This window comes from Elgaria multicarinata, chromosome 1 (assembly GCF_023053635.1).
Source record: "Elgaria multicarinata webbii isolate HBS135686 ecotype San Diego chromosome 1, rElgMul1.1.pri, whole genome shotgun sequence".
In the NCBI taxonomy this organism is placed as follows: Eukaryota; Metazoa; Chordata; class Lepidosauria; order Squamata; family Anguidae; genus Elgaria; species Elgaria multicarinata.
The window spans coordinates 6,266,321-6,291,175 of record NC_086171.1 but is presented as its reverse complement, the minus strand read 5'-3'; the positions used below and the strand labels follow the sequence as shown (position 1 = coordinate 6,291,175).

General features: G+C 46.8%; 1 protein-coding gene across 1 annotated transcript in view; it reads right to left on the bottom strand.

The window, feature by feature from the left end:
* LOC134395313 (protein Wnt-3a-like) overlaps window positions 1-24,855 on the bottom strand; it is a 105,268-nt gene that overhangs the window by 4,464 nt on the left and 75,949 nt on the right. Inside the window, exon 2 of the mRNA XM_063121471.1 lies at window positions 8,884-9,125. Coding sequence (XP_062977541.1) covers window positions 8,884-9,125 — 242 coding nt within the window. The remainder of the gene's footprint in view (window positions 1-8,883; window positions 9,126-24,855) is intronic.

Below are 24,855 nucleotides of genomic sequence, written 5' to 3'. Positions count from 1 at the left end.
CTCGCTCTCCCTTGTTATGGGCCTTTCTCTTTAAATCAGACTTTGACTGGACTCTACATTGAGTCGGGCGAGTTTGCCCGTTGGCCCGTAAATAGGAAGTTGTGTGAACAGAATGCTGGACTAGATGGACCCTTGGTCTAGTCCATCTGGGCTCTTCTTATGTTCTTAGGTGTATGTCAACGGTGGGCAATTCGTTAATAATTTATCTACAACAGGATTGTGTCTATTTTCAGTATTTATCTATTAATCCTAAAATGTTCTACTGGCTGGCGAGATCACATCACGCCAGTCCTTTTACAACTTCATTGGCTGCCAGTCCAGGTCCGGGCCCGATTCAAAGTGCTGGTATTAACATTCAAAGCCCTAAACGGCTTGGGGCCAGGTTATTTGAAGGAACGCCTCCTCCCATATGTACCTACCCGGACCTTAAGATCATCACAGGGGCCCTTCTCCGTGAGCCCCTGCCAAAGGAAGTGAGGCAGGTGGCTACTAGGAGGAGGGCTTTCTCCGCTGTGGCACCCCAGTTGTGGAATGAGCTCCCCAGAGAGGTCCGCCTGGCGCCTACACTGTACCCCTTTCGTCGCCAGCTGAAGACCTTTTTATTCTCTCAGTATTTTAACACTTAATTTTAACTTGAATTTGAATTTTGCTGTTTTAACTTTGTATTTTAATTTTATATCAATTTTGCTGCGTGGTTTTTATCCTGGTTGTGCTTTTTATACTGTATCTTGTATTTGTGTTTTTAACCTGTTGGTAGTTTTACTATAGTTTTAATTTTTGTGAACCGCCCAGGGAGCTTCGGCTATTGGGCGGTATAAAAATGTAATAAATAAATAAATAAATAAATAAATAACGTTAAAGAAGGTTGTAGAACTCCTGTAGAATCATGGGCCTCTTTTGCTAGAGAGAGGAATGCAAGAAATGAATGGAAAAGATCCAACGGATGAATGACTTGTGTTAATTGGACTACTCTAAACTGACGTGAGTTCTGCGCCTTTGGAATGTACTGCATGCTTTTGTGTTGTTGTGAGGAACAAAGAGGGATGGGTACAAATTAGGGCTGTGCTCCACCTCGGACTGAGGCCCCGAATCCGAGCCGAGGTGGGCTGATTCGGACTGCTCGGCTCGGTTCCGAGGCAGTTCTGGCAAAGCCCGAGTGGCCCGAAGCTGAAGCCAATTGGCCCCGAACCTTCAGCCCACCTAAGCACTTCGGAGCAGGCCCTTGGTGGGTCCCTTACCTACTGCTGTCCAGCAGAGGCAGCAGGTAAGGAGACTGAGGAAGCCTTTTTTGGGTGCCGGCTGCACAGCCAGCACCCAGAAAAGTCCGAGTCACCTCGGAGGGCCCGAATCTTGCCTCGGTTTCAGTGCCAAGGCAGGTCAGGCAACCCACGAAGCACCCCCAAGCTGAACCGGGGCTGCTTTGGGGGCTCTGAGCCCCCCTCCAAGCCAAATCGGGGGGTGGGTGCACAGCCCTAGTACAAACATAAGCAGGATGATCATTTCACCACTTCACCCTAGGACCAAGGTTCCCCAAATTTTGAGGGGTTCAGTGGGCACATTTGGAATTTTGAGAGAGTGTTGTGGGTACTCTCACAAAATGGCTGCCTTGTTGGGAGGCTTGCCCATTCATAAAATGGCTTCCATGGTGGGCTGGCCAGTTACGAAATGCTCATTTCCCAGAAGGCAAATTGGTGAGGCTAAAAGGACGATAACTCGTCCAAGAACCTAATTACAGGGTGGTGGTGGTGGGAAATCTGAGCTCCAAAGTACAAAACTCCTATCTTAAAACCAAATCAAGATGATTCTGGAGGGCAGCACTTTGCTTTGCAACATGGCAGACCCCTAGTTAAAAAAAAAAAGTTAAACTATCTTAAGAAATAAAAAAAAATTCTGGAGAGAGCCTGATGGGCACCAAAAGAGGTGTTCATAGCCAAATTGGTGCCCATGTGTATGATATCAGAAACTTCAGCTATAACCACTACTACACACTGCCTCACACTGCTTTCCTCCCACTGTTGCTGATGAAAACGCCTTTCCCTTCTTGGCCAACCTTAGCGCTCATGCTGCTGTTGCCATGTGACTACAGTGGGTAAAGGCAGGACTGAGGGGCTGTAAAGAAGGTTGACATAACAGCTCCTAGGATGAAGTCTACACCTGGGGCAGAAAATCCCACAAGTGCTCTCCCTCACTAAACTCTTAGAATCAATCATAGAATAGCAGAGTTGGAAGGGGCCTACAAGGCCATCAAGTCCAACCCCCTGCTCAATGCAGGAATCCACCCTAAAGCATCCCTGACAGATGGTTGTCCAGCTGCCTCTTGAAGGCTTCTCGGGTGGGAGAGCCCACCACCTCCCTAGGTAACTGATTCCATTGTCGTACTGCTCTAACAGTCAGGAAGTTTTTCCTGATGTCCAGCTGGAATCTGGCTTCCTTTAACTTGAGCCCGTTATTCCGTGTCCTGCACTCTGGGAGGATCGAGAAGAGATCCTGGCCCTCCTCTGTGTGACAACCTTTTAAGTATTTGAAGATAGCTAAATGTTTGCTGCCTTCTTAAACCACCCCAAATCATTCCCTCAGGCCATTGCGTGAGGGAATGGCCTCTGTCTAATATGAAGGAACTCACTACCACAAGTTGTAGTGATGGCCACCCATTTGGATGGCTTAAGGGGGTTGGATCAATTCCTGGAGGAGAAGGCTATCAATGGCTACTAGCCCTGATGGTAGTGTGCTACCTCCAGTATCGGAGGGAAGAAGCCTGTGTGCACCAGTTGCTGGGGAACATGGGTGGGAGGCTGCTGTTCATGTCCTGCTTGTGGATTTTCCATGGACAGCTGGTTGGCCATTGTGTGAACAGAATGCTGGACTAGATGGACCCTTGGTCTGATCTGGCATTACTCTTGTCCTGGATCTCCCACCCATCAGCTTCATGAAGATGACCCCTTTGGGTTCTAGTATTTTGAGAGAGGGAGAAAAATGTCTCTGTGGCGATACCCACCTTTCTGTCCCTTAGGTATGGCTGGGGGTTTGTATGTCTAGTGAGTGCGGAATGTTTGACTGAGTGGGTGTGGCTGGTGATGTGGTGAGAAGGAGGAGTATAAATAGAGTGGCTGAGGAGATTGAATTAGTTTTGTTTGTTTGGTGGGAGGTTTGGTTTTAGTCTAGGAGTTTTAGTCTAGCTTGTGCTTCGTAAGAGTGTTTGGTGTGAGGAGTGAGAACTTTAAGGGAATTCGGATTGTTATTTTGAAGATAAAAATATGCGGGTTTGACTTAAATTGAAATACTAAAACTTTCTGACTGTTACAGCAGTACGACAGTGGAACCAGTTACCTAGGGAGGTGGTGGGCTCTCCCACACTAGAGTCGTTCAAGAGGCAGCTGGACAACCCTCTGTCAGGGATGCTGTAGGATGGATTCATGCATTGAGCATGGGGTTGGACTCAATGGCCTTGTAGGCCCCTCCCAACTCTACTATTCTATGATTCTAAGTAACTATGGGCATGTTTAGCCTGGAGAAGAGAAGATTGAGGGGAGACATGATAGCACTCTTCAAATACTTAAAAGGTTGTCACACGGAGGAGAGCCAGGATCTCTTCTCGATCCTCCCAGAGTGCAGGACACGGAATAACGGGCTCAAGTTATAGGAAGCCAGATTCCAGCTGGACATCAGGAAAAACTTCCTGACTGTTAGAGCAGTACGACAATGGAATCAGTTACCTAGGGAGGTGGTGGGCTCTCCCACACTAGAGGCCTTCAAGAGGCAGCTGGTCAACCATCTGTCAGGGATGCTTTAGGGTGGATTCCTGCCTTGAGCAGGGGGTTGGACTCGATGGCCTGTAGGCCCCTTCCAACTCGGCTATTCTATGATTCTATGATTGTTAAATTTCAATAAACTCTACTTTGTGTTCTGTTACCACAAACCATGTGTCAGCTCGGAGTTATTACCTGCTATATTACACAGTGTATAAACATCTAAAAATACACCTGCTGTTCCATTCCTCAGTAATAGAACCTATTTGCCAAAACCCTTCACCTTGTTCCCTCACATATAGGGGAAAGGTTGTGTTGTTTTTACCCTTTCCTCAGGCTTTTCAAGAGGTAGTGCTTGGCTTGAGAAGGGTGTGTTAGGCAAGGCCTTCTGTGTAAGGTCAGTGTCGTCTCAGTCGCCCTCTCCACATTCTCCACACCAGGCATGATTTTGTACACCTCTATCATGTCTCCCCTCAGCCTCCGTTTTTCCAAGCTAAACAATCCCAGCTGATGGAACCTTCCCTCATAGGGGAGATGTTCCAGCATTTGTGTTGCCCCTTTCTGAACCATTAACTCAATGCTGCAGGGCTCTTCTTCTCTTCTTAAGGCTTATTAATTTGGGGGTGTTCAGGACTTATTGTCCAGAGCAGCGATGACCCAGGGCCTTGCTAGACGGTGGGGTAGCCTGGTGTGAGGTCCAGGCCGGCCCCTGTGTGTCCAGATGACGCACAGGGGATCCCGGGCTCAGGCAGGGGTAACCCTCCCTTGCTCAGGATAGCCGGCACTGGTTGTGGCATGGTATTTTCCATGGCCAGCCTGAGACCGTGGGCGTGTAACCCATTCCTCTGCTTTTCCTGGCTACTGCATTTACTCGCGAGTAGCCGGGAAAAGTGGTAGAAGACGCGCTGCAGCCATCAGGGCAGCGTGGGGAGATGGGGGGAAAACAGAGCTGGGGGGATGGGGGAGATCGGAGATTGCGGGCGTGGGGGATTGGAGATCGTGGGGGATGGGGGGAATCAGAGCCATGGGGGATGGGGGGATAGGAGATTGCGGGTGATGGGGGGAATCGGAGCCATGGGGGATGGGGGGGAACCGGAGATTGCGGGGGGGGGGGGAATCATGGCCAGGGTAAGGAAATTGGGGGTGGGGAGGGGGGCAGGGAACCCTGTTTTTAATTTTAAAAATCCGTACCTTACTTGCTGGTGCGCTCCTGCACACCGGGCCCCTTTAAGATTTTAAACAAAATGGCCGACGTGACAGGGCTTTCCTTTACCCCGTTGCGTCGGACACGTGGATAGGAGCGACAGCCCGCGCTACTTCTAGCGCAGGCTGGCCCCTCCACATGCCCGGATTTTAAGGTAGGTCTAGCAAGGCCCCCGGAATCCACTTCTTCATTCGGACTATGGCCGACCCTTTGACTTAAACAGGGAGCTAGGAGCTGCAAATCCGGAACTATGGGGCGATGCCAGTATTAGTCTCGGTCATTCCGTCAAAGGGGAAGGCAGGCCTCCCCTTACTCCAATATACCTCTGTTATGTGTTAGTGAAAACCCTAGCCTTTCTTGCCCCCAAGGGTAACTCGGAAGGTCAGCCATACAAATCACCACTGGGATGGTCTCCGTTAAATATATTCTGGAGGTCACTTTGCACTTCTGACGTGAGGTCAATTGCTGCTTGCTCTGGCATTAGGATAAGCTAATCTTAACAGCAGTGTCAGTTCCTTGGGGAGGCGTGTGAGGCCGCCAAGGGTTTTAATAATTACATCCTGAAAGGCTCATGTTCAGGCCAGGAAAGCCAGGGCTGTATCGGAGGCGGAGGACGTCTCACACCAAGCTGGCTGGTTATTTCTTCCACGGGACAGTGGATGTTGACCTCAGCGGAGGCCATATTGAAAAAGAAATGCAGGCATGTCTGACGGAATGCAGAGGCATGCCAACCTAGGGGGCATCTACACTATAGCTTAAAACGTTACTGTTTGCCCTTGTTCCGTTATTAATTCTAACGTTACTATTTTTAACGGAGCTCACTAGCGTTATTTATTTACCATTTCCTGTTACGTTATACCGGAGCACACTGTTTTATTGCCCCGTTGTCTGATCCTTGATCCTGTCCTTTCTGTGATCCTCCCAATGCTCAGACTGTCTCTCCTATGATCCTCCCACTTCTGTTTTTGTGTTTTCTGTGCCTACTTTTTCCATCCCTTTATGCACGGAGGGGAAGTTGTCCCAACCAGGAAGGAGAGTGGAGGATTACGTGGCATCGGATTTACAATGCGACAGGGAGCACAGCGATAGAACAGTGCACAATGAAAGCTAAACAACGCTGCAGAAGGGTAACAACGGAAAGGTAAAATGGAACATAATTTAACTATAAAACGTAATGAAGAACGCGTCATGTGACCAGTGACGTAATCAGAGCCATATGTACCGTTATAGATACAATAGTGTAGATTCACCCCAAAGCGCCTTTTACACATTACACAGTAGCAAATCTGGGTATACCACAGTGTGTACACCTGACAGGGGGCTGGAGATGGCCTCCCTCTCTAGGATACATGTGCTTGTTGAAGTCAGAATGAACATGTTCAGGGGCATCAGTAAAAACGTATAGCGCATGAGCTCCTGAGCTCATTTTCGATAAAAAAACCCACAAGAAACAAAATGGCGGGCACGACGTCCTCTTCCTCCCAGGACGTTGCGCACTGCGTGTAGACTGAGGGAGAGGATCTTGCGATCAGCATATCGCGGGATCCTACCCCTCCACCCCACTGGTCTAGACATGCCCTCAGTTTTCTCCCTCTCTGCTGTCCTCCTGCCAGCAGGCAAAGAACGCTGTATTTAACTTGGCCTTTGGAGTGCAAGCGGGTCTGTTGAACTAGATGCTGTTTTTTAGTCTGTTGTTGCTGTGTTTTTAATTGGGTTTTAATGTATTTGTTTATTGTTGTTTTTATCATTGATGGTAAGCCGCCTCGAGCGCCAGTTTTGGTAGAAAGGCAGGTTACAAATCAAATAAATAAATAAATAAGGATGGAGAACGGGATGGAGGGAACTTGAAGTTGCCCATCAACCTTAGCACCTGGGGTCGATCTACACCAAGCAGGATATAACACTTTTAAAACAGTATGAAAATGGTATATGTAATGTGACCTGGGCCTGAACAGTTGTCATAACCCTTATAAACCGTTATAAGCAGTAATGTAGATCCTGCCCAGGATAGCAGACTTGAACAGCTCACCTGATCACAGTTCCCCCAATAGGGCGAGATGCATCATATTTGTATTTTAAATCTGTATTTCATAGAATCATAGAATCATAGAATAGCAGAGTTGCAAGGGGCCTACAAGGCCATTGAGTCCAACCCCCTGCTCAATGCAGGAATCCACCTTAAAGCATCCCTGACAGATTTCTGCTGCTGATTTTATCTTGGTTGTGCTATTATTTATTTATTTATATAGCACCATCAGTGTACATGGTGCTGTACAGAGTAAAACAATAAAATAGCAAAACCCTGCCGCATAGGCTTACATTCTAATAAAATCATAATAAAACAATAAGGAGGGGAAGAGAAGGCACCAAACAGGCACAGGGTAGAGTAAAACTAACAGTATAAAAGTCAGATCAAAATCAAGTTTTAAAAGCTTTAGGAAAAAGAAAAGTTTTTAGCTGAGCTTTAAAAGCTGCGGTTGAACTTGTAGTTCTCAAATGTTCTGGAAGAGAGTTCCAGGCGTAAGGGGCAGCAGAAGAAAATGGACGAAGCCGAGCAAGGGAAGGAGAGACCCTTGGGCAGGTGAGAAACATGGCATCAGAGGAGCGAAGCGCACGAGCGGGGCAATAGTGTGAGATGAGAGAGGAAAGATAGGAAGGAGCTGGGCTGTAAAAAGCTTTGTAGGTCAACAGGAGAAGTTTATATTGGATTCTGAGGTGAATTGGAAGCCAATGAAGAGATTTCAGAAGTGGAGTAACATGGTCAGAGCGGCGAGCCAAGAAGATGATCTTAGCAGCAGAGTGGTGGACAGAAACCAACGAACTGATGTGAGAAATATTGTATTTTATATCATGTTTTTATACTGTTTGTTTTATACTTCGAATGGTTTTGAATTTTTTGTAAACCACCCAGAGACCTTCGGCTATGGGGCGGTATAAAAATGCAATAAAATAAATACATATTTGTGTTTAAATTATAGCAACAATTTCTAAATTGGCGTGGATGCATACAAATTAGTACAGGCAAGCTTTCAAAAATCTGTGCCCTCGTTTGTCTCTTTTTTGGGTGGGGGCAATGAATTTGCTCTTTTTTGGTGATGTTCAAATGACCACCCTAACACACACGCTGAACATTCACTGAGAACCTTAAACGCAAAGGCGTTTGCTGGATTTAGCGGAAGGGGCCTTCCTTATGTGAAAAACAAGGAAAATCGTGAAAAAGATTTTCGGGGGAGGGAAGTGGTGTGTGCGTCTTTGTGGGGGAGGGTAATTTTGATTTTAAAATGTCACTGTTGTTTTTAATTTTCCTGGGGTGGGGTGGGGTGGGATATTAGCTCTTGTCCGCCTTGATCCATTTTGCACTAAGCCTCCTTACATTTGGGCCTCTGTGCCCTGCCAGAAGCAAGCCCTTCCAAAAGCCCACAGGCTTCCTTGATTCAAAGCCCTGTGTGAGGTTTCCTTCTCATTCCCTCACCTCACCAGAAAATCTATAGCTGTCAGCTTCCATCTAAGCAGTGTGAATAACTGTGAACATTCCGTAGCACCGCACAAGATCTCAGTCAAAGCCAGACTTTTTAGGAGCAAGAACGTAGTGGTGGCAACCAACTGGCGATAGATACCCTATTGTCTGAACGAGATAGAGCTCTGTGCCTATGCATCTGCCTAGGGCCAGCTGCCTTCCTTGCCCAGAATGCTGTTTCTACTGGTACTGCTGTCTGCTTGCCACCATCTTGGAAGCTCTACTACACATTTAGATCGCATTGGCTCAGAACCAAAACCAGAAGCACCATCTGACTCCCCAACCAGTCAGACCCAAAACATCAACAATGACCAATTTCCCGAGAGGTTCCCCCAGATCGCCTCTCCCCCATCCCACCATACCAATTCCCCTTCCCGTCAATCTCCAGTGTTCTTTCCCCAACGCGGCGGGCTCACCTTTATCCAACACCGGCCCAAAGATAGCCAAGCTGTCGTTAACGGTGGTGCAGTTCCACCTCCTCCCCCGGAACTGGTGCTGGCATTCCTGGATGCCAATCTTCACCCCTTCGGCTACGCTGGGCATGATCTCCACATAGTTCCGGCAGAACCGCAGTTGTTTGGGCACCAGGCCGGGAATGCTGCCGCACAGAATGGGTTGTGTCCCCAAAGAGGAATATTGATGGCCAATAGCCAAGGACCTAAAAAAAAACAAAGGGCAGTGTGGTCATTCCATTCTCAGGAGAAGTTGCCATCCACCCAATTTTGATAACCCCTTCCCCCCAAAACGCCAAGAGTTGAGTTCCAGTTCCAGCTCCAGGTTTTGGAGGGCCCATGGTCAAGACATCCTCAATGAGTCAAACTTCTCACCACCATGGTCATCAGCTGCTCTTGCTTCTCCTCCTCCTCCACTTTCTCACCATTGCTCCCATTTGCTTACTTGGTAGCATCTCCTGCTCCTCCTTTTCACCACCACCATTTTCTGGGCTTGACTGAGAGGCAGGTGAACAAGCAGGTTGCCATGGTGAAGCAGAGGAGCAATTCTTGTCAGTGGGCCACTGACAGGGTGGGGACCCTTGACAGATGCCCAACCATGCCTACCCTTGAGGACAGTCCTGCTGAGTTCATTCTTGGGCCCAACCGGTTTTCACATCCAACCAGTCTATTTCAAATCTGGAATTTCCAAGGGAAAGCTTTCCGAGAGATAGTGTAATTTATCTGGTAAAGGATTGGCTTTGGAGCCTCAAAATGGCGGGTCCGTATCCCTGCTCAGAGGCATATTTATGGCATGTCTTGGCTACACAGTAGGTTTATTTAAGTAATTACATATTAAAAGCAGTTATAATAATAATAATAATAATAAATTTATTTCTTGCCCGCCTCTCCATTTTGATCGAGGCAGGGGAAAACAATAAACAATAAAATACATAATACTCAGTTAAAACATAATATACATTGTTAAAAACATCCTAAAAACATTTAAAAAACATCTTAAAATTCCACTGGATTGGCCTGCCGGAAGAGATCAGTCTTTATAGCTTTCTTGAATGTTAGTAGACTGTCAAGCTGACGACTCTCCTCCGGCAGGCCGTTCCACAGTCTGGGAGCAGCAGAAGAGAAGGTCCTCTGGGTAACTGTTGTTAATCTAGTTTTTACTGGCTGAAGTAGATTCTTCCCAGAGGACCTGAGTGTGCGGTGCGGATTGTATGGGAGAAGGCGAACCCGCAGGTAGGCTGGACCCAAACCATGTAGGGCTTTAAAGATGATAACCAACACTTTATACTTTGCCCAGAAACTAATTGGCAGCCAGTGAAGAGATTTTAAAACTGCTGTAATGTGGTCACCCCTAGATGTACCGGTGACCAGCCTGGCTGCCATATTTTGAACTAGTTGAAGTTTCCGGACTAGGCACACAGGTAGCCCTATGTAGAGCGCATTGCAGAAGTCGAGCCTTGAAGTTACCAGCGCGTGCACTACCGTCTTTAGGTCTTCCAACTCTAGGAAGGGGTGCAGGGTGGTAAACTAAAAATAATGTTGTTGATGATGATGTTGGTGATGATGTTGATGACCTCATCAAACACCCTACACCCTACTATACATACTCCCCCAAAACAATCTTGGAAAATGCAGATCATAAAATGTACAGGGACAGAACAATTCATATGGACACCCAATACCTTGCAACCGACCAGACCTAACAGTTATAGACAACAAGAAAAACACACCTACTTCATAGACAAATGGCAAAAATGTTGCAGGAAAAGAAGAGGAAAATATACACCACTGGCTATGGAAGCTAAAGAACTATGGCAACAGGAAAACATCACAATTATTCTGTAAGTTACATCAGTCACCGGCATCCCATCAAATAATAATAAAAAAAACTGTACAGAAAACCTTCAGAAATTGGGCCTACCAAAATACACCCACACCAACATGCGGAAAGCAGTCATGCTTAAAACATGCTCAATAGTCAGGAAATTTAAAGACAGCATGACTTGGCAAAGCTCGTCATGTTCATTTAGAAAAACCGCCCTGAGTATGAAAAGAGAGGTAATAATAATGTCTAAGAAGTAGGGGTGTGCACGGACCCCCCGCTCCGCTTCACTTCCAGATCCGCGATTTGCGGATTGGGCCGCTCCGCCCCGCCCCCGCTCCGCCTATGTCCACTCCGCTACGCTCGGAGCTCCGGATCCGGATCGGAGCTCCGTTTCCCCCCCCCATAGGCTTGCATTAAGCTAAAAAAGTATACAACTTTTTTTCTGTGAAAGTTAGAAACCTCACGTTTGGCACCATGACACCTCATGGAGGTATACACACGCACGCCAAGACTCAAGGCAATCCCATCATCCCCTGATTTTTGGGGAATTTATGAAAACCGGGCACCCCATTCACACCCCTTTCCATAGCTCTGTCAATTTGCACGTTAAAAATCTCAAACTCGCCACCATGAAAGCTTATCCAGGGGTGCACACGCACGCCAAGACTCAAGGCAATCCCATCATCCCCTGATTTTTGGGGAATTTATGAAAATCGGGCACCCCATTCACACCCCTTTCCATAGCTCCGTCAATTTGCACGTTAAAAATCTCAAACTCGCCACCATGATAGCTTGTCCGGGGATACATATGCACACTGAGACTCAAGGCAGTCCCATCATCCCCTGATTTTTGGGGAATTTATGAAAATTGGGCACCCCATTCACACCCCTTTCCATAGCTCCGTCAATTTGCACGTTAAAAATCTCAAACTTGCCACCATGATAGCTTGTCCAAGGATACGTACGCATGCCGAGACTCAAGGCAGTCCCATCATCCCCTGATTTTTGGGGAATTTATGAAAACCGGGCACCCCATTCACACCCCTTTCCATAGCTCCGTCAATTTGCACGTTAAAAATCTCAAACTCACCACCATGAAAGCTTATCCAGGGGTGCATACGCATGCCAAGACTCAAGGCAGTCCCATCATCCCCTGATTTTTGGGGAATTTATGAAAATCGGGCACCCCATTCACACCCCTTTCCATAGCTCCGTCAATTTGCACGTTAAAAATCTCAAACTCGCCACCATGAAAGCTTATCCAGGGGTGCACACGCACGCTGAGACTCAAGGCAGTCCCATCATCCCCTGATTTTGGGGGAATTTATGAAAACCGGGCACCCCATTCACACCCCTTTCCATAGCTCCGTCAATTTGCACTTTAGAAACCTCAAACTCGCCACCATGATAGCTTGTCCAGGGAGACATACGTACGCCAAGACTCAAGGCAGTCCCAGCGGCAGAGCCCGGTAAAGGACCAAGGGAGAGGGGGGCCTTACCTGCCTCCGTCCGTGGTCCGTCGGCGTCTTCAATTGAGCCCGCGGTTCCACCAGGAAGTCTGGCTTCCTGGTGGAACCGCGGGCTCAATTGAAGATGCCAACGGACCACGAACGGAGGCAGGTAAGGGAGAGGAGGGCGGGGAGGGGGTTACCGGGCCCTGCCGCCGTCGCTGCATGGGCGACAGCGACAGCGGCAGGGCCCGGTAAACCCCACTTACCTTTCTGGCGGAGCTCTGATGATCTCACCTCCACACCCGTCATGTTTTGAAAAATGAATGAGGGTCTTTATTTTATTTATTTATTTATTTATTTATTTATTGCACTTATATACTGCTCCCATAGCCAGGGCTCTCTGGGCGGTTTACAGAAATTCTAAAATTAAGATAAAAACGAGTATACAAAATTTAACATTCTAAAACACAGAACATACACGCATAAAGCATAAAAAACCGTTAAAAAACTATACATGTGGGTGATTAAGATGTGCCGCCATATGCCTGGGCAAAGAGGAAAGTCTTAACCTGGCACCGGAAAGATAGCAGCGTTGGCGCCAGGTGAGCCTCGCCAGGGAGATTATTCCATAGTCTGGGGGCCACCACCAAAAAGGCCCTGTCCCTCGTTGCCACACTCTGAGCCTCTCTCGGAGTAGGCACCCGGAGGAGGACCTTAGATGTTGAACGTAGTGACCGGGTATATTCACGTCGGGAGAGGCGTTCCGTCAGGGATTGTGGTCCCAAGCCGTGTAAGGCTTTATAGGTCAAAACCAGCACCTTGAATTGGGCTCGGAAACATACAGGCAGCCAGTGCGAGCGGACCAGAGCAGGTGTTATATGGTCGAACGTTATTTGAGGCTTCCAAGACAACTCATGTTAGAGGGAAATGTCTCCTTCCGTATGAACTCTGTTCCACTATGGAGGTCCTTCTCTGCATACTTTTACCATCTGAAGCACGGTTAGTGGGCACCAGAGAGAGAGAGAGAGAGAGAGAGAGAGTGTCTCAGTTGTGGCCCCCGGCTTAATGAAACAATTTGCCAGAGGAGACGTAATTGGCTCCTTTACTGCCTGCCTTTTACTGGGCAGCGAAGACTGTTTTACTCCTGTGAGCATTGACTTAAATTGGCCTCCTGCATGCTGTTTTCACTGTTACATTTATACTACTTTAGAATCATACAATCATAGAATAGCAGAGTTGGAAGGGGCATGCAAGGCCATCGAGTCCAACCCCCTGATCAATGCAGGAACCCACCCTAAAGCATCCCTGACAGAATTTGTCTGTTTTTATTTGTGTTTATAGCTTGTCGTTGGCATATTTTAATGGTGAGCTGCCTTCTGCATGCCTCAGTGTGGAAAGGCTGAATAACAAATGGGAAGTAAAATAACGACGCCGTTGTCTTGGAATATCAGGCCTTGAACTCATGGCAACCCTTAGCCTGGTTTACATAATCAAAAGGGGGCGAATCAGAGGTTGACAGGAGTTGAAGGAGAGTTATTCCCAAACCCTGACAAAAATTAGTAGGTTTCACTTCTCTTCCAGCTCAGGATAAATGATTGTGCAAATAGTACAAAATGTGATTATCGACATAGATATACAAAATTCCCAGTTCCCTGAAGCTGCTCCTTGACCTAAAAGTGAACCAAGATGGGTGTGTTTGGCTGCTGGACATACCCTGGGATTCCTTGGTCATGTAGACAAGGCCATTGAGACTAGGGCTGTGCACAGACCCCGCGATCCACTTCGGATCCCAATCTGCAACTTCCGGATCGGGTCTGCTCCACGTTGATTTGCCAGTGGTCTGCTTCGCTTCGCTGCAGAGCTCCGGATGCGAATGGAGCTCCGCAGCAGTGGCGGTGCCGGTGCCGCCAGGTAAGGCCCCCTCCCTCCTCCCCCCTTACCTGCATCCGTCTGCGATCCGGTGGCTGCTTCATCTGAGCCTGAGGACTCGGCCTGGTCTTCCGGTTTGAGTCCTCGGGCTCAGTTGAAGCCGCAGACGGACCATGGACGGACACAGGTAAGACCCCCCCTCCCCTTATCCGCTTACCTGGCTCTGTCGCCGTCGCTGCACAGGCAGCGGCAGCGCCAGGTAAGGCCCCCTTACCTTTTTTTCAGAGCTCTGGATCGAGGCAAAGGATCCGCCTTCATCTCGATCCGCTCTGCGACGCTCCGCTGCCCCCCCCCCGATCCTCTTCGCCTCTGCCTTAAGGGAGATCCGAAGAGAAGCGGAGCACAGCCCTAATTGAGGCCAGGGCCACTTTGCCTGACCTGCTATTTCCAATCAACCTCCTAGCAAGCTGACATCTGGCTTTTTGCCATGGTGGCCGGGTGAAAACAAGGAAATGCATCACCAAAGATGTGACCCTCGCTCAGTCTGCTGTCCAGGGGTTAAGAACTCTTGATGGACAACTTCAAGGCCTCTGTTGCTCTAATTTCCGATGCGTCTTTATCTTTTAATTCGACTTGGACTGGAGAGCCTTCAAACAGAGGACTGTCTTCTGGCAGCTCTTTAAATAAAGGACTGTCCTCTCTAAAGTAGGACACCTGGCCACCCTGCTTTTCACCTACTACCATGAAAAGAGGCCTAGCTGTTCTAAGCTGGAAATAAAATGTAACTTTATTTTAATAACCTCAAAATGCATGACATGACCTTGGAGGTCCATTTGGTGACTTCGTCCTGGAAACTTGTCACCATGTGCTCTGCTTACCATTGTTTCCTTTAAAATCTTGTACCTCCTTGAAGACACCAGGATAACTGATTTGGGCAAATGAATGCTGGCTCCAGGTTTTGGGGAAAACACTCTAAATGGGCCCCCTCCCACTGTGAGTCATCACCATTGCTACCAGCTTCTGTTACTCTTTCTTCCTTCCCACTATTGCTACGGTGAGCTTGCTTAAGAACATAAGAAGAGCCCTGATGCTGAATCAGACCGAGGGTCCATCTAGTCCAGCACTCTGTTCACACGGTGGCCAACCAGCCGTTGACCAGGGACCAACAAAGCAGGACATGGTGCAACAGCACCCTCCCACCCATGTTCCCCAGCAACTGGTGCACATAGGCTTACTGCCTGGAATACTGGTGGTAGCACACAACCATCAGGGCTAGTAGCCCTTGATAGGCTTCTCTTCCAGGAATTGATCCAACCCCCTTTTAAAGCCATCCAAATTGGTGGCCGTCACCACATCTTGTGGTAGTGAGTTCCATAATTCAACTATGCACTGTGTGAAGAAGTACTTTTTATTTTATTTCTATTATTTTGGCAAACCGTTTGATATATTTGAAAATGCAAGTTTACAGTTGCCCATGTCCAGCATTTACTAAGACAAGTTGTGTGTGTGTGTATGTGTGTGTGGGGTGGGTGGGGTGGGGACCTCAAGCCTGAAATTCTGGAAGCAGGAGGCTTGTATTTATGGGGAGTGCAGAAATATGAGCCTTGTGATTCACCGTTTACATGGTGAATTTTAACAGCACATTTCTATTACCAGCCCTTATGTATTTGATTTTAGGGATTGTATAGATTTTTTATAATGATTGTGGTTATTGTTTAGTCATTATGCTTTGGGCTAGGGATGGGCAACTCCTCTCACGTCTTGTTCACACTCAGCTTGCAGGACTCCCACTGATTGCTCAACCCTGTGGTGCAGGGCCGGTGCTACCATAGAGGCCACTCGGGCGGCCGCCTAGAGCGCCAAGCTAAGAGGGGCGCCGGGCACAGCGCAGCACTCACACGCATTGGTTGTGAGCCAGCCCGGCCTGAGGATTCAGCTGGGCCTGGGCGGGCGAGATGGCGCCCCACACCCGCCCAGCCGAAGCGAAGCCAGGGACGCTGGGGTGGGGCTGGGGCGGATCCACGTTTGGACCCAGAAGAGAGAGAGAGAGAGAGAGAGAGAGAGAGAGAATGTATGGGTGAATGGGGTGCAGGGGGTCTTTGAGTGAATGCATGTGTTCATGCGTGTGTTTGGAGTGAGTGATGCTGAGTGTGTGCGTATGAGAGTTGGGGGGAATGATTTGGAGGTGATATTCCTGTTAAATAATGCATTTTAGACCCATAGACGTTCCTTTCCAATTTGTTTGCTATAATTGGCATGACGTATTTCCTGCACTTTAAAATAAATTTAGCTGTTTCAAGTTTTGTGCTTCTTATTTTTTCCAGGAAACATTTGTTCTTAAAAATCCAAGTTGGCTTTTTTTTGGGGGGGGGGTAGGTGGGGTGAAAGTAGCTCACCTTGCCTAGGGTGCAAAATAGTCTGGCACCGGCCCGGCCCTGGTGTGCATGTGGGGCAAGGGACCAGATGGTCCACGGGCGCCTTTTGAGAGCTCTCACCTTCTTTTCTTTTCATTTTTTGTCCATGAGCCATGATTTACGCAAATTCACAGCTGGGAATGTTTTCAGAAATCACAATTTGTGCAAAGTTGCAGCCATAAATAGCACGACCTGCATAAAAATTCAGGCATAAGGGACCACTTACGCCTGCAATTTTGCACAAATTTTGCACAATTTGCACCACTTATGGCCAAGATTTTGCACAAATTGTGGTTTCTGTGTATGGTTATTTATTTATTTATTTATTTGTGACATTTATATACCGCCCCATAGCCAAAGCTCTCTGGGCGGTTTACAAAAGTTAAAAACAGTAAACATTAAAAGTATACAAAATTAAAAAAAAAAAACCCATAAAAACAGCAGTATAAAAACAACAGTATAAAAACAACAGTATCCATTTAAAAACAACGTATTTATAAGAAAAGGAATTGAGAATAAAACGGCCAGTATCATACTGCCCTTATAGAAATTAATGGTGAGACCACACTTAGAATGCGGTGTACAGTTCTGGTCACCACACCTAAAAAAGGATATTAAAGAGCTGGGAAAAGTGCAGAAAAGGGTGACTAAAATGATTAAGGGGCTGGAGCATCTCCCCTAGGAGGGAAGGTGACATCAACTGGGATTGTTTAGATTGGAAAAAAGGAGACTAAGGCCATAGCTAGTCCTAAGGTTTATCCCTGGATCGTCCAGGGGTCAAACCTGTTCATCTAGGTGACACACAGGGGGATCCAGTGCTCAGGCAGGGGCGAACCCTGGATGGTCCCAGGATAAACCTTCGGTCTAGCTTTGGCCTAAGAGGAGGCATGATAGAGTTGTACAAAATTATGCCTGGTGTGGAGTATGTGGATAGGGAGATATTTTTCTCCCTCTCTCAAAATACGAGAACCCAAAGAGGTCATCCCATGAAGCTGATGGGTGGGAGATCCAGGACAAATAAAAGGAAGGACTTCTTCACACAGCGCATAGTTAAATGATGGAACTCACTATCACAAGATGTTGTGATGGCCACCAATCTGGATGGCTACAAAAGGGGGTTTGTTTGTTTGTTTGTTTATTTATTACATTTTTATACCGCCCAATAGCCGAAGCTCTCTGGGCAGTTCACAAAAAATGGATAATTTTTTGTGAACCGCCCGTTGGATAAATTCCTGGAGGCAAAGGCTATCAACGGCTACTAGCCCTGATGGCTGTGTGCTATCCCCTGTATCTGAAGCAGTAAGCCTGTGTGCACCAGTTGCTGGGGAACATGGGTGGGAGGGTGCTGTTGCCCCATGTCCTGCTTGTTCATCCCTGGCCAATGGCTGGTTGGCCACTGTGTGGACTAGATGGACCCTTGGTCTGATCCAGCATCAGGGCTCTTCTTATGTTCTTATGTCCCCTGTGTGAATTGTGCAAATTGCGATTTGCAAAAATATGTTATTTAAAAGTGGGAAAGTGTGCGCTTGCTGACTCAGTGTCTGGGGGTGTGGGGAGAGCTGGCAAAAACTTACCGAGTTTCACCCCCAAAACAGATTCCTCCAATATCCCGACTTTGGGTATTAGTGAGTGGAAAGGCATTAGGGAAGGCTCCCATGAAATAAATAACACTGATCAGAAGTGGAATGAGATACAAGAGTGTTTCTCTGGAAACAACTTAAGACAGGGAGAGTCCCTATTTTTCACCCACTCTTCCAGAAGCAACACGACTGGCCAATGAGTAATTTGCTAATTAGCGATTTTTCAAAGCAATGCAAAACATGTTGGGGATACATCTGCAAAGTACTGCGAGTTCACGACTGGAGTCAGCAAACGCTTGCTGGAAGTCATCTTTCTTTTAGACAAGCCTGGGGCAACGCATATAGCTATGTGATAAAGTCAAGATGAGTTGGCTTTTTCAGGTGTTGTGTGTGTGTGTGTGTGTCTGTGTGAGTTCCAGTCATTGTTCAACACACCTGCAGACCATGGCCACAGCTAAACCTAAGGTTTATCCTGGGATCATCCAGGGTTCGCCCCTGCCTGAGCACTGGATCCCCTGTGTGTTTTAGCTCCACACACCCCTCCATGCCTCTATTTTGCTCTGGGCTGCGGTAGACGGACCTTGGGATTCTAGTACAAAAAAAAAGAAAGTAGACTCCATAGGGTTGAAGTCAGCCAACCCCTGATCTAAGATGCCAAGGCCAACCTTTCATTGTGGACATTTGTGGTTTACTGAAAGCAACCCACTTTATGTTCCTACCTAATTGTCTTAGGAGATTGTACAAGAGTGCCTTCTACAAACTCTGGTTGGTGGCCCAGCTATGCCCCTATCTGGACAGGGACAACCTGGCTTCAGTTGTCCATGCTCTGGTAATCTCCAAGTTAGATTACTGCAATGCACTCTATGTAGGGCTGCCTTTGAAGACGGTTCGGAAGCTGCAGCTCATGCAAAATGCAGCGGCCAGATTGATTTTGGGAACCAGAAGGTTCGACCATATAACACCTGCTCTGGTCCGCTTGCACTGGCTGCCTGTATGTTTCCGAGCCCAATTCAAGGTGCTGGTTTTGACCTATGAAGCCTTACACGGCTTGGGACCACAATACCTGACGGAACGCCTCTCCCGACGTGAATATACCCGGTCACTACGTTCAACATCTAAGGTCCTCCTCCAGGTGCCTACTCCGAGAGAGGCTTGGAGTGTGGCAACGAGGGACAGGGCCTTTTCGGTGGTGGCCCCCAGACTGTGGAATGATCTCCCTGATGAGGCTCGCCTGGCACCAACGCTGCTATCTTTCCAGCGCCAGGTTAAGACTTTCCTCTTTGCCCGGGCATATGGCGGCACATCTTAATCACCCACATGTTTAGTTTTTTAAACGGTTTTTAATGCTTTATCTGTGTATGTTCTGTGTTTTAGAATTTTAAATTTTGTATACTCGTTTTTATCTCAATTTTAGAATTTCTGTAAACCGCCCAGAGAGCCCTGGGTATGGGAGCGGTATATAAGTGCAAATAATAATAATAATAATAATAATAATAATAATAATAATAATAATAATAATAATAATTGTCTTAGGAGGCTGTCCTCTGGGTGCCTCCACCACTCACAATGATGCTATGGGTGCTACCAGGGAAACAGCTTTCTTGGTAGTGGTCCCCATCTTTGAAATGCTCTTCCCATGGAGATCCACCATAGACTCTATCTGGGGAATGTAAGCATGTGGAATGGTACTGGGTTTGCCAGCTCTAACTACTTTGTAAATAGGTTTATGAGAGTGTGCCTTCTTGGTTTATAATGTGTTTACCGGTCTCCTGAAATGTGTACTCCTCCAACAGACTCTTGGAATGAATATATATATATATATATATATATATATATATATATATATATATGAATGATTTTTCTCTTACAGGTCAGAGCATGCCATATAATTGGAAGCATTGCCTTGTCAACGGAGACCGGTCAGACTCGACTCAATTCATACCTTAGAGCTGTTTACGGAACCATAAATGTTCTCATCCTTGAATTTCTCTCTCTCTCTCTCTCTCTCTCTTCTAAACCCCAGTAAAATGTTTGAGTTTATTTATTTTATTTAAATAAAATAACTTTTGTAAACTCTCTGGGCGGTTTACAAAAGTTAAAAAGCGTGGACATTTAAAAAGTATACAAAATTTTAAACCATCAAAAATATAAAAACAACAGTATAAAACACCAGTATCCATTTAAACAACAACAGTTCTGGGGTCCGTTAAAAAACAAACTAACTTAGCATATGATGTTAAATGCAGTTAAATGCCTGGGAATAGAGAAAAGTCTTGACCTGGCGCCGAAAAGATAACAATGTTGACGCCAGGCGAGCCTCATCGGGGAGATCATTCCACAGTCGGGGGGCCACCACCGAAAAGGCCCTCTCCCTTGTTGCCATCCTCCAAGCTTCTCTCGGAGTAGGCACCCGGAGGAGGACCTTAGATGTTGAGCGCAGTGTAGGGGTAGGTTCATGTCGGGAGAGGCGTTCTGTCAGTTCAGACTCCATAATAGCCTTGTAGTTTGGAATGGCCACATTGTGAAGACTGAATGCCACCGTGGGTCCCCAGGGGTATGGAGGTTGGCCATATATGCATCACACACACACACACACACACACACACACACACACACACACACCAAAAAAAGAGGGCAAAAGAGGGTGAGGATTTGCATAGAATTGGCATATGCTAATTCATGGGCAAAATCCACCATTAATCTTACTTAGAGCTTTTTCACACCAGCGTTATACTGTGCAATCACTGTGAATTGCGTGCAAAGGACTCCGAAGTTTTCCATCTCATAATCTGCTTTTATTGTGAAGTACTCTGAAGTTTTGCAGTTTATAATCTGCTTTGACTCTGAAGTACTCCCATGCACCCTGCTTTGATTGTGCTATGAAGACCTATTTTGCTACTAGTTTTGGAGCGAATCATTTGTTGTTTTCCGAGCGGCCACTGGGGCACAGGAGCAGGATTTGAGACTCTTAATCTTCAAATTAAACAAATGCTTACATCTGTGTAAGTTTTAAAGATAAAGGCATCAAAATTGGCACAGTAATAGATATTAAGGAGAGCTTTAAGCATACCAAATTTGAATCAGATTGGGTCATCTGTTGATTTTTTATTTATTTTTACATTTCCCCCCTTAAACCCTTTTCCTGGTATGCACAGGATCATAGGAGCGCTGCCGCCCGGGGTGTGATTTACCTAGCAACAACAACAACAACAGCTTAGAGCTATAGGGGATAATTTGAAGGAAACAGGTACGTGAGATGAAGCTATTTGAGTAGTTCCTCTGAAGGAATGGGACTTGTTAGGCATGACTAACACATCCATTTCAATGGGTCTACTCTATGCATGACTTAAGCTGGATTTTACACTGTACGTATAGATCAGGGTTAGGGTTAAAACTTAAATCATTACTAGAATTTAAATAGAAATATAATATATCCCAGCCTAGTAGAGACGATCTGTAGGGTCTACCTGCTCTGCCTCCTGTCCAGGTGTTATATGAGGATGAGCAATCACAAGGCCTAATGCTCTCCCGTGTTATGGAGCATTCTTTTTCAACTGGACTTGGAGTGGACCGCTCTACAAATTGAGGGCGCTTTCAAACAGAGGACCTTCCTCTGTAAAGTAGGATCCTGACCACCCTAGCACCGGATATGCGGCAGGGTTTTTGCCCATGTGATCCAACGTGGGGACAACAGCAGGGAGCCCAGCTGGCAGATACATCATCATCAACACAAATGAGCACGAGCCAGGCTGGGTCATGTGGTACGGCTTGACGCCCTATGAAAGCTCTGAGACTTCCAAGAAGGGGCTTCAGCTGTGGGGTTTCCAGTGAGAGGTCCTCTCCCACACATCAGTCCCTCTCAACCAGTGCTGGTTCTGATGGTTCTCACAGCGTCTTATGACTTCACATTAAAACCACGTGGCAACAAGAAAGCCATGAGGAATGCCTAAGAAAACGTTGACCGAAAAATCCCTAAAAGCCAGCAAGAGAAGGACGGTGGCAGTGTGTGTGTGTGAGAGAGAATTCCATAGCTGCTGCTATTGAGAGGGCCCTTCCCTGGTAATGCAATCCATTTCACCTCCAAAGGTAAGGGCACCCCTGACTTGGAAAACTTGGAAGATTTCAGGGAAAAGGAGTCTAACCTATGGTGCTCCCGGACATGCTGGTTTTCTGTGTGCAGGGATTTTCTTTTATTGTACAGAGGAATAACTAACCATGTGAGCCCCTGTCCTTCTGAAGTAGTACAGGTTGACCACTTCAGTGAAAACTTGGGCCTACCTGAAATTCCGGGCGAGAGGAGGGGAGACCTCACGTTGCGATTAACGCGAGATCTCACCCCCGTTTACACGTAAGGCGCGGCAACCTCAGTAAGAGAGGCGTCGCGCCCGCTATTTTAATTTTTTTAAAAGGGGACAGAGTGCACGAACACTCGTGCACAAAGGTAAGATTTTTAAAAAAGAAAATATTAATTTCCCCATGCCCCCCACCCTACCTCCGATGGGTGCAGTGCTCCTGGCTCCGTGTGAGTAATCGCGTGGAGCCAGGTAAACCCGTGGAAACGGGCTGGAAACCTGCAGGCGGGAAACCCGCGGAAACGGTCCCGGGCTGGAAAAAACGGGCCCAAAGGGTACGGCTGTATCCCGGGGCAAGGGAGGGATGATTCCTCCCTGATCCCAGGATTATTATTATTATTATTTATTTATTTATATAGCACCATCAATGTACATCATCTGGACACACTGAGACAATCCCGGAGTTCGTGCCAGGAGAACCTTCCTCCACACAAAGAAGCGATTCCTAAGCTCTGTGCCAGAAAGGATGGCTAGCATGTCATGGGAAATACAAGAAGTACATAACTACAAGTCACCCTGACTTGAAGTGGCCACCAAAAATGGTTACTGGCTACATCCCTGAATGAGTTTCCATTCTGGCCTGCTATCCTGCTATCCTTTTAACCAGCCTTTGTTTTGGGTAAGTAGTTAATTCTGCTGCATTGGATCAGTGCAGAGATGTCACAATGCAGGCTTCAGAGGAAGAACAGGAGCCGAGCTACCCAAGTTTTGGGCTAACTCCCATCAAGTAGGTTCGAGGTGAGCAATTTTGCCCGAGAAAGATTTTGCAATCATTCAAACATTTTCAATCAGTTGCCTGAATTTGTTTGGGCTGCAGGCCATGAAAACAGGCTGATTATCAAACACCTACAACATTTATTCATTAAGGATGGGAGAGACAGCAATTTTGCAGCTTGCTTAAATTCTCCGAAAATCACCTCGAAGGTTGCTGGGGTTCCTCTCGTTTTCAACCTGTTTTTCGGGTCATGTGAATGGAGTAAGTGTGCCTCTCTATGTACATGTTTCAAGAGTGTGCACTTTTCTCCCATTGGCAAAAGCATAAAAATGCGATTTTTGGGGGGGGTCTGTGTGTTTGCATTTCAATATGCACGCACACACACACACACATTTTTCAAACAATATTGCAAACTTGGGAATTTGTAAAGATTTCTTGAAAAAGGTATTCCTGTTCTCATTCACGTTTGGGACATGTTCTCATGGCTTGCAAACAGAAATGCAATTCTTGTACATCCCTATTATAAATATAAATGCTTTAAAGTTTAAGCAAACAGACAAACCACAAAGAGAGACTGGCACACTGCATGCTCCTCTCCCTCGGTGCTTATGCAGGCGCATGTGTGCACACATATGCACTGCAATGCCTGCTGTGAAGGCCTGATAAAGGTCTGCAGAGGTCTATAGATTTGCAAATCAAGTAACGGCGTTTTTACACCATGGACTGTACACCACACTGCAGAAGCGTCGACTTTTAACTGAGCCCTTAGTTGTCCCTGCAATTTCTAGTGGAGCATTTAACTTTCCAATTGTCCAACATCTTCATGAATGTGCTTAAACGAAAGAGCGCTTATGCAACAAAACTCACAAAAGACACAAAACGCAGAGAGATTGCAAGCACTTTGGAGGATGAGATAAACTCACAGTATGCTTCAAACAGGGTGCTGCTAGCATGGTGTAGTGGCTAAGGTGTTGGACTGGGAGTCAGGAGATCTGGGTTCGAGTCCCCACTTGGCCATGGAAAACCCACTGGGTGAGTTTGGGCCAGTCACAGACTCTCAGCCCAACCCTACGTCACTGGGTTGTTGTTATGAGGATAACATGGAGAGGAGGAGGATTATATACACCGCCTTGGGTTCCTCGGAGGAAAAAAGGCAGGATATAAATGTAATAAATAAATAAATAAATAAATAGCTACTTCCCCTTTTTTCTTTCAAATCCCTGGAGACCTGTTCCAAAACCACCATAGATACACTTTGTCTGATCCAGACATTGCCACCTTGTCTTCATTTTGCTTTGGGTCGTCTTCCTCTGAATAGCGAACCTGCATACTTGTACCCAAGCAGTGTACTGAAGACCAGAAAACCCATGACTTTCACACGCTGCTTGCAAAGTTGTGTGTCTTTAGACACACATCCTTGGATGTGTCGGAAACAGATGTTGGGTCTGATCCAGGGATATATTTTGTAGCGCTAAACAACAAGGCATTAATTTAGGGCCAAACAAACCCTACTGTAGGAGTATAGTTGACGTCAAAAGACGTTGCGGCTGACTTGACCGCAAGAACTTTGCTTACCCACGAGTATCCACCTGAAGATTGCAAGATATGGTGGGCAAGCAGAACATCTGAAGTGTTTTCTGAAGGCAATTAGAAGTCTCTGTTTTAAATCTTATCTCTGCTACAAAGTTGCTGCCACCATTTCTCACCCTTAGCCTCCCCATCTGCAATGT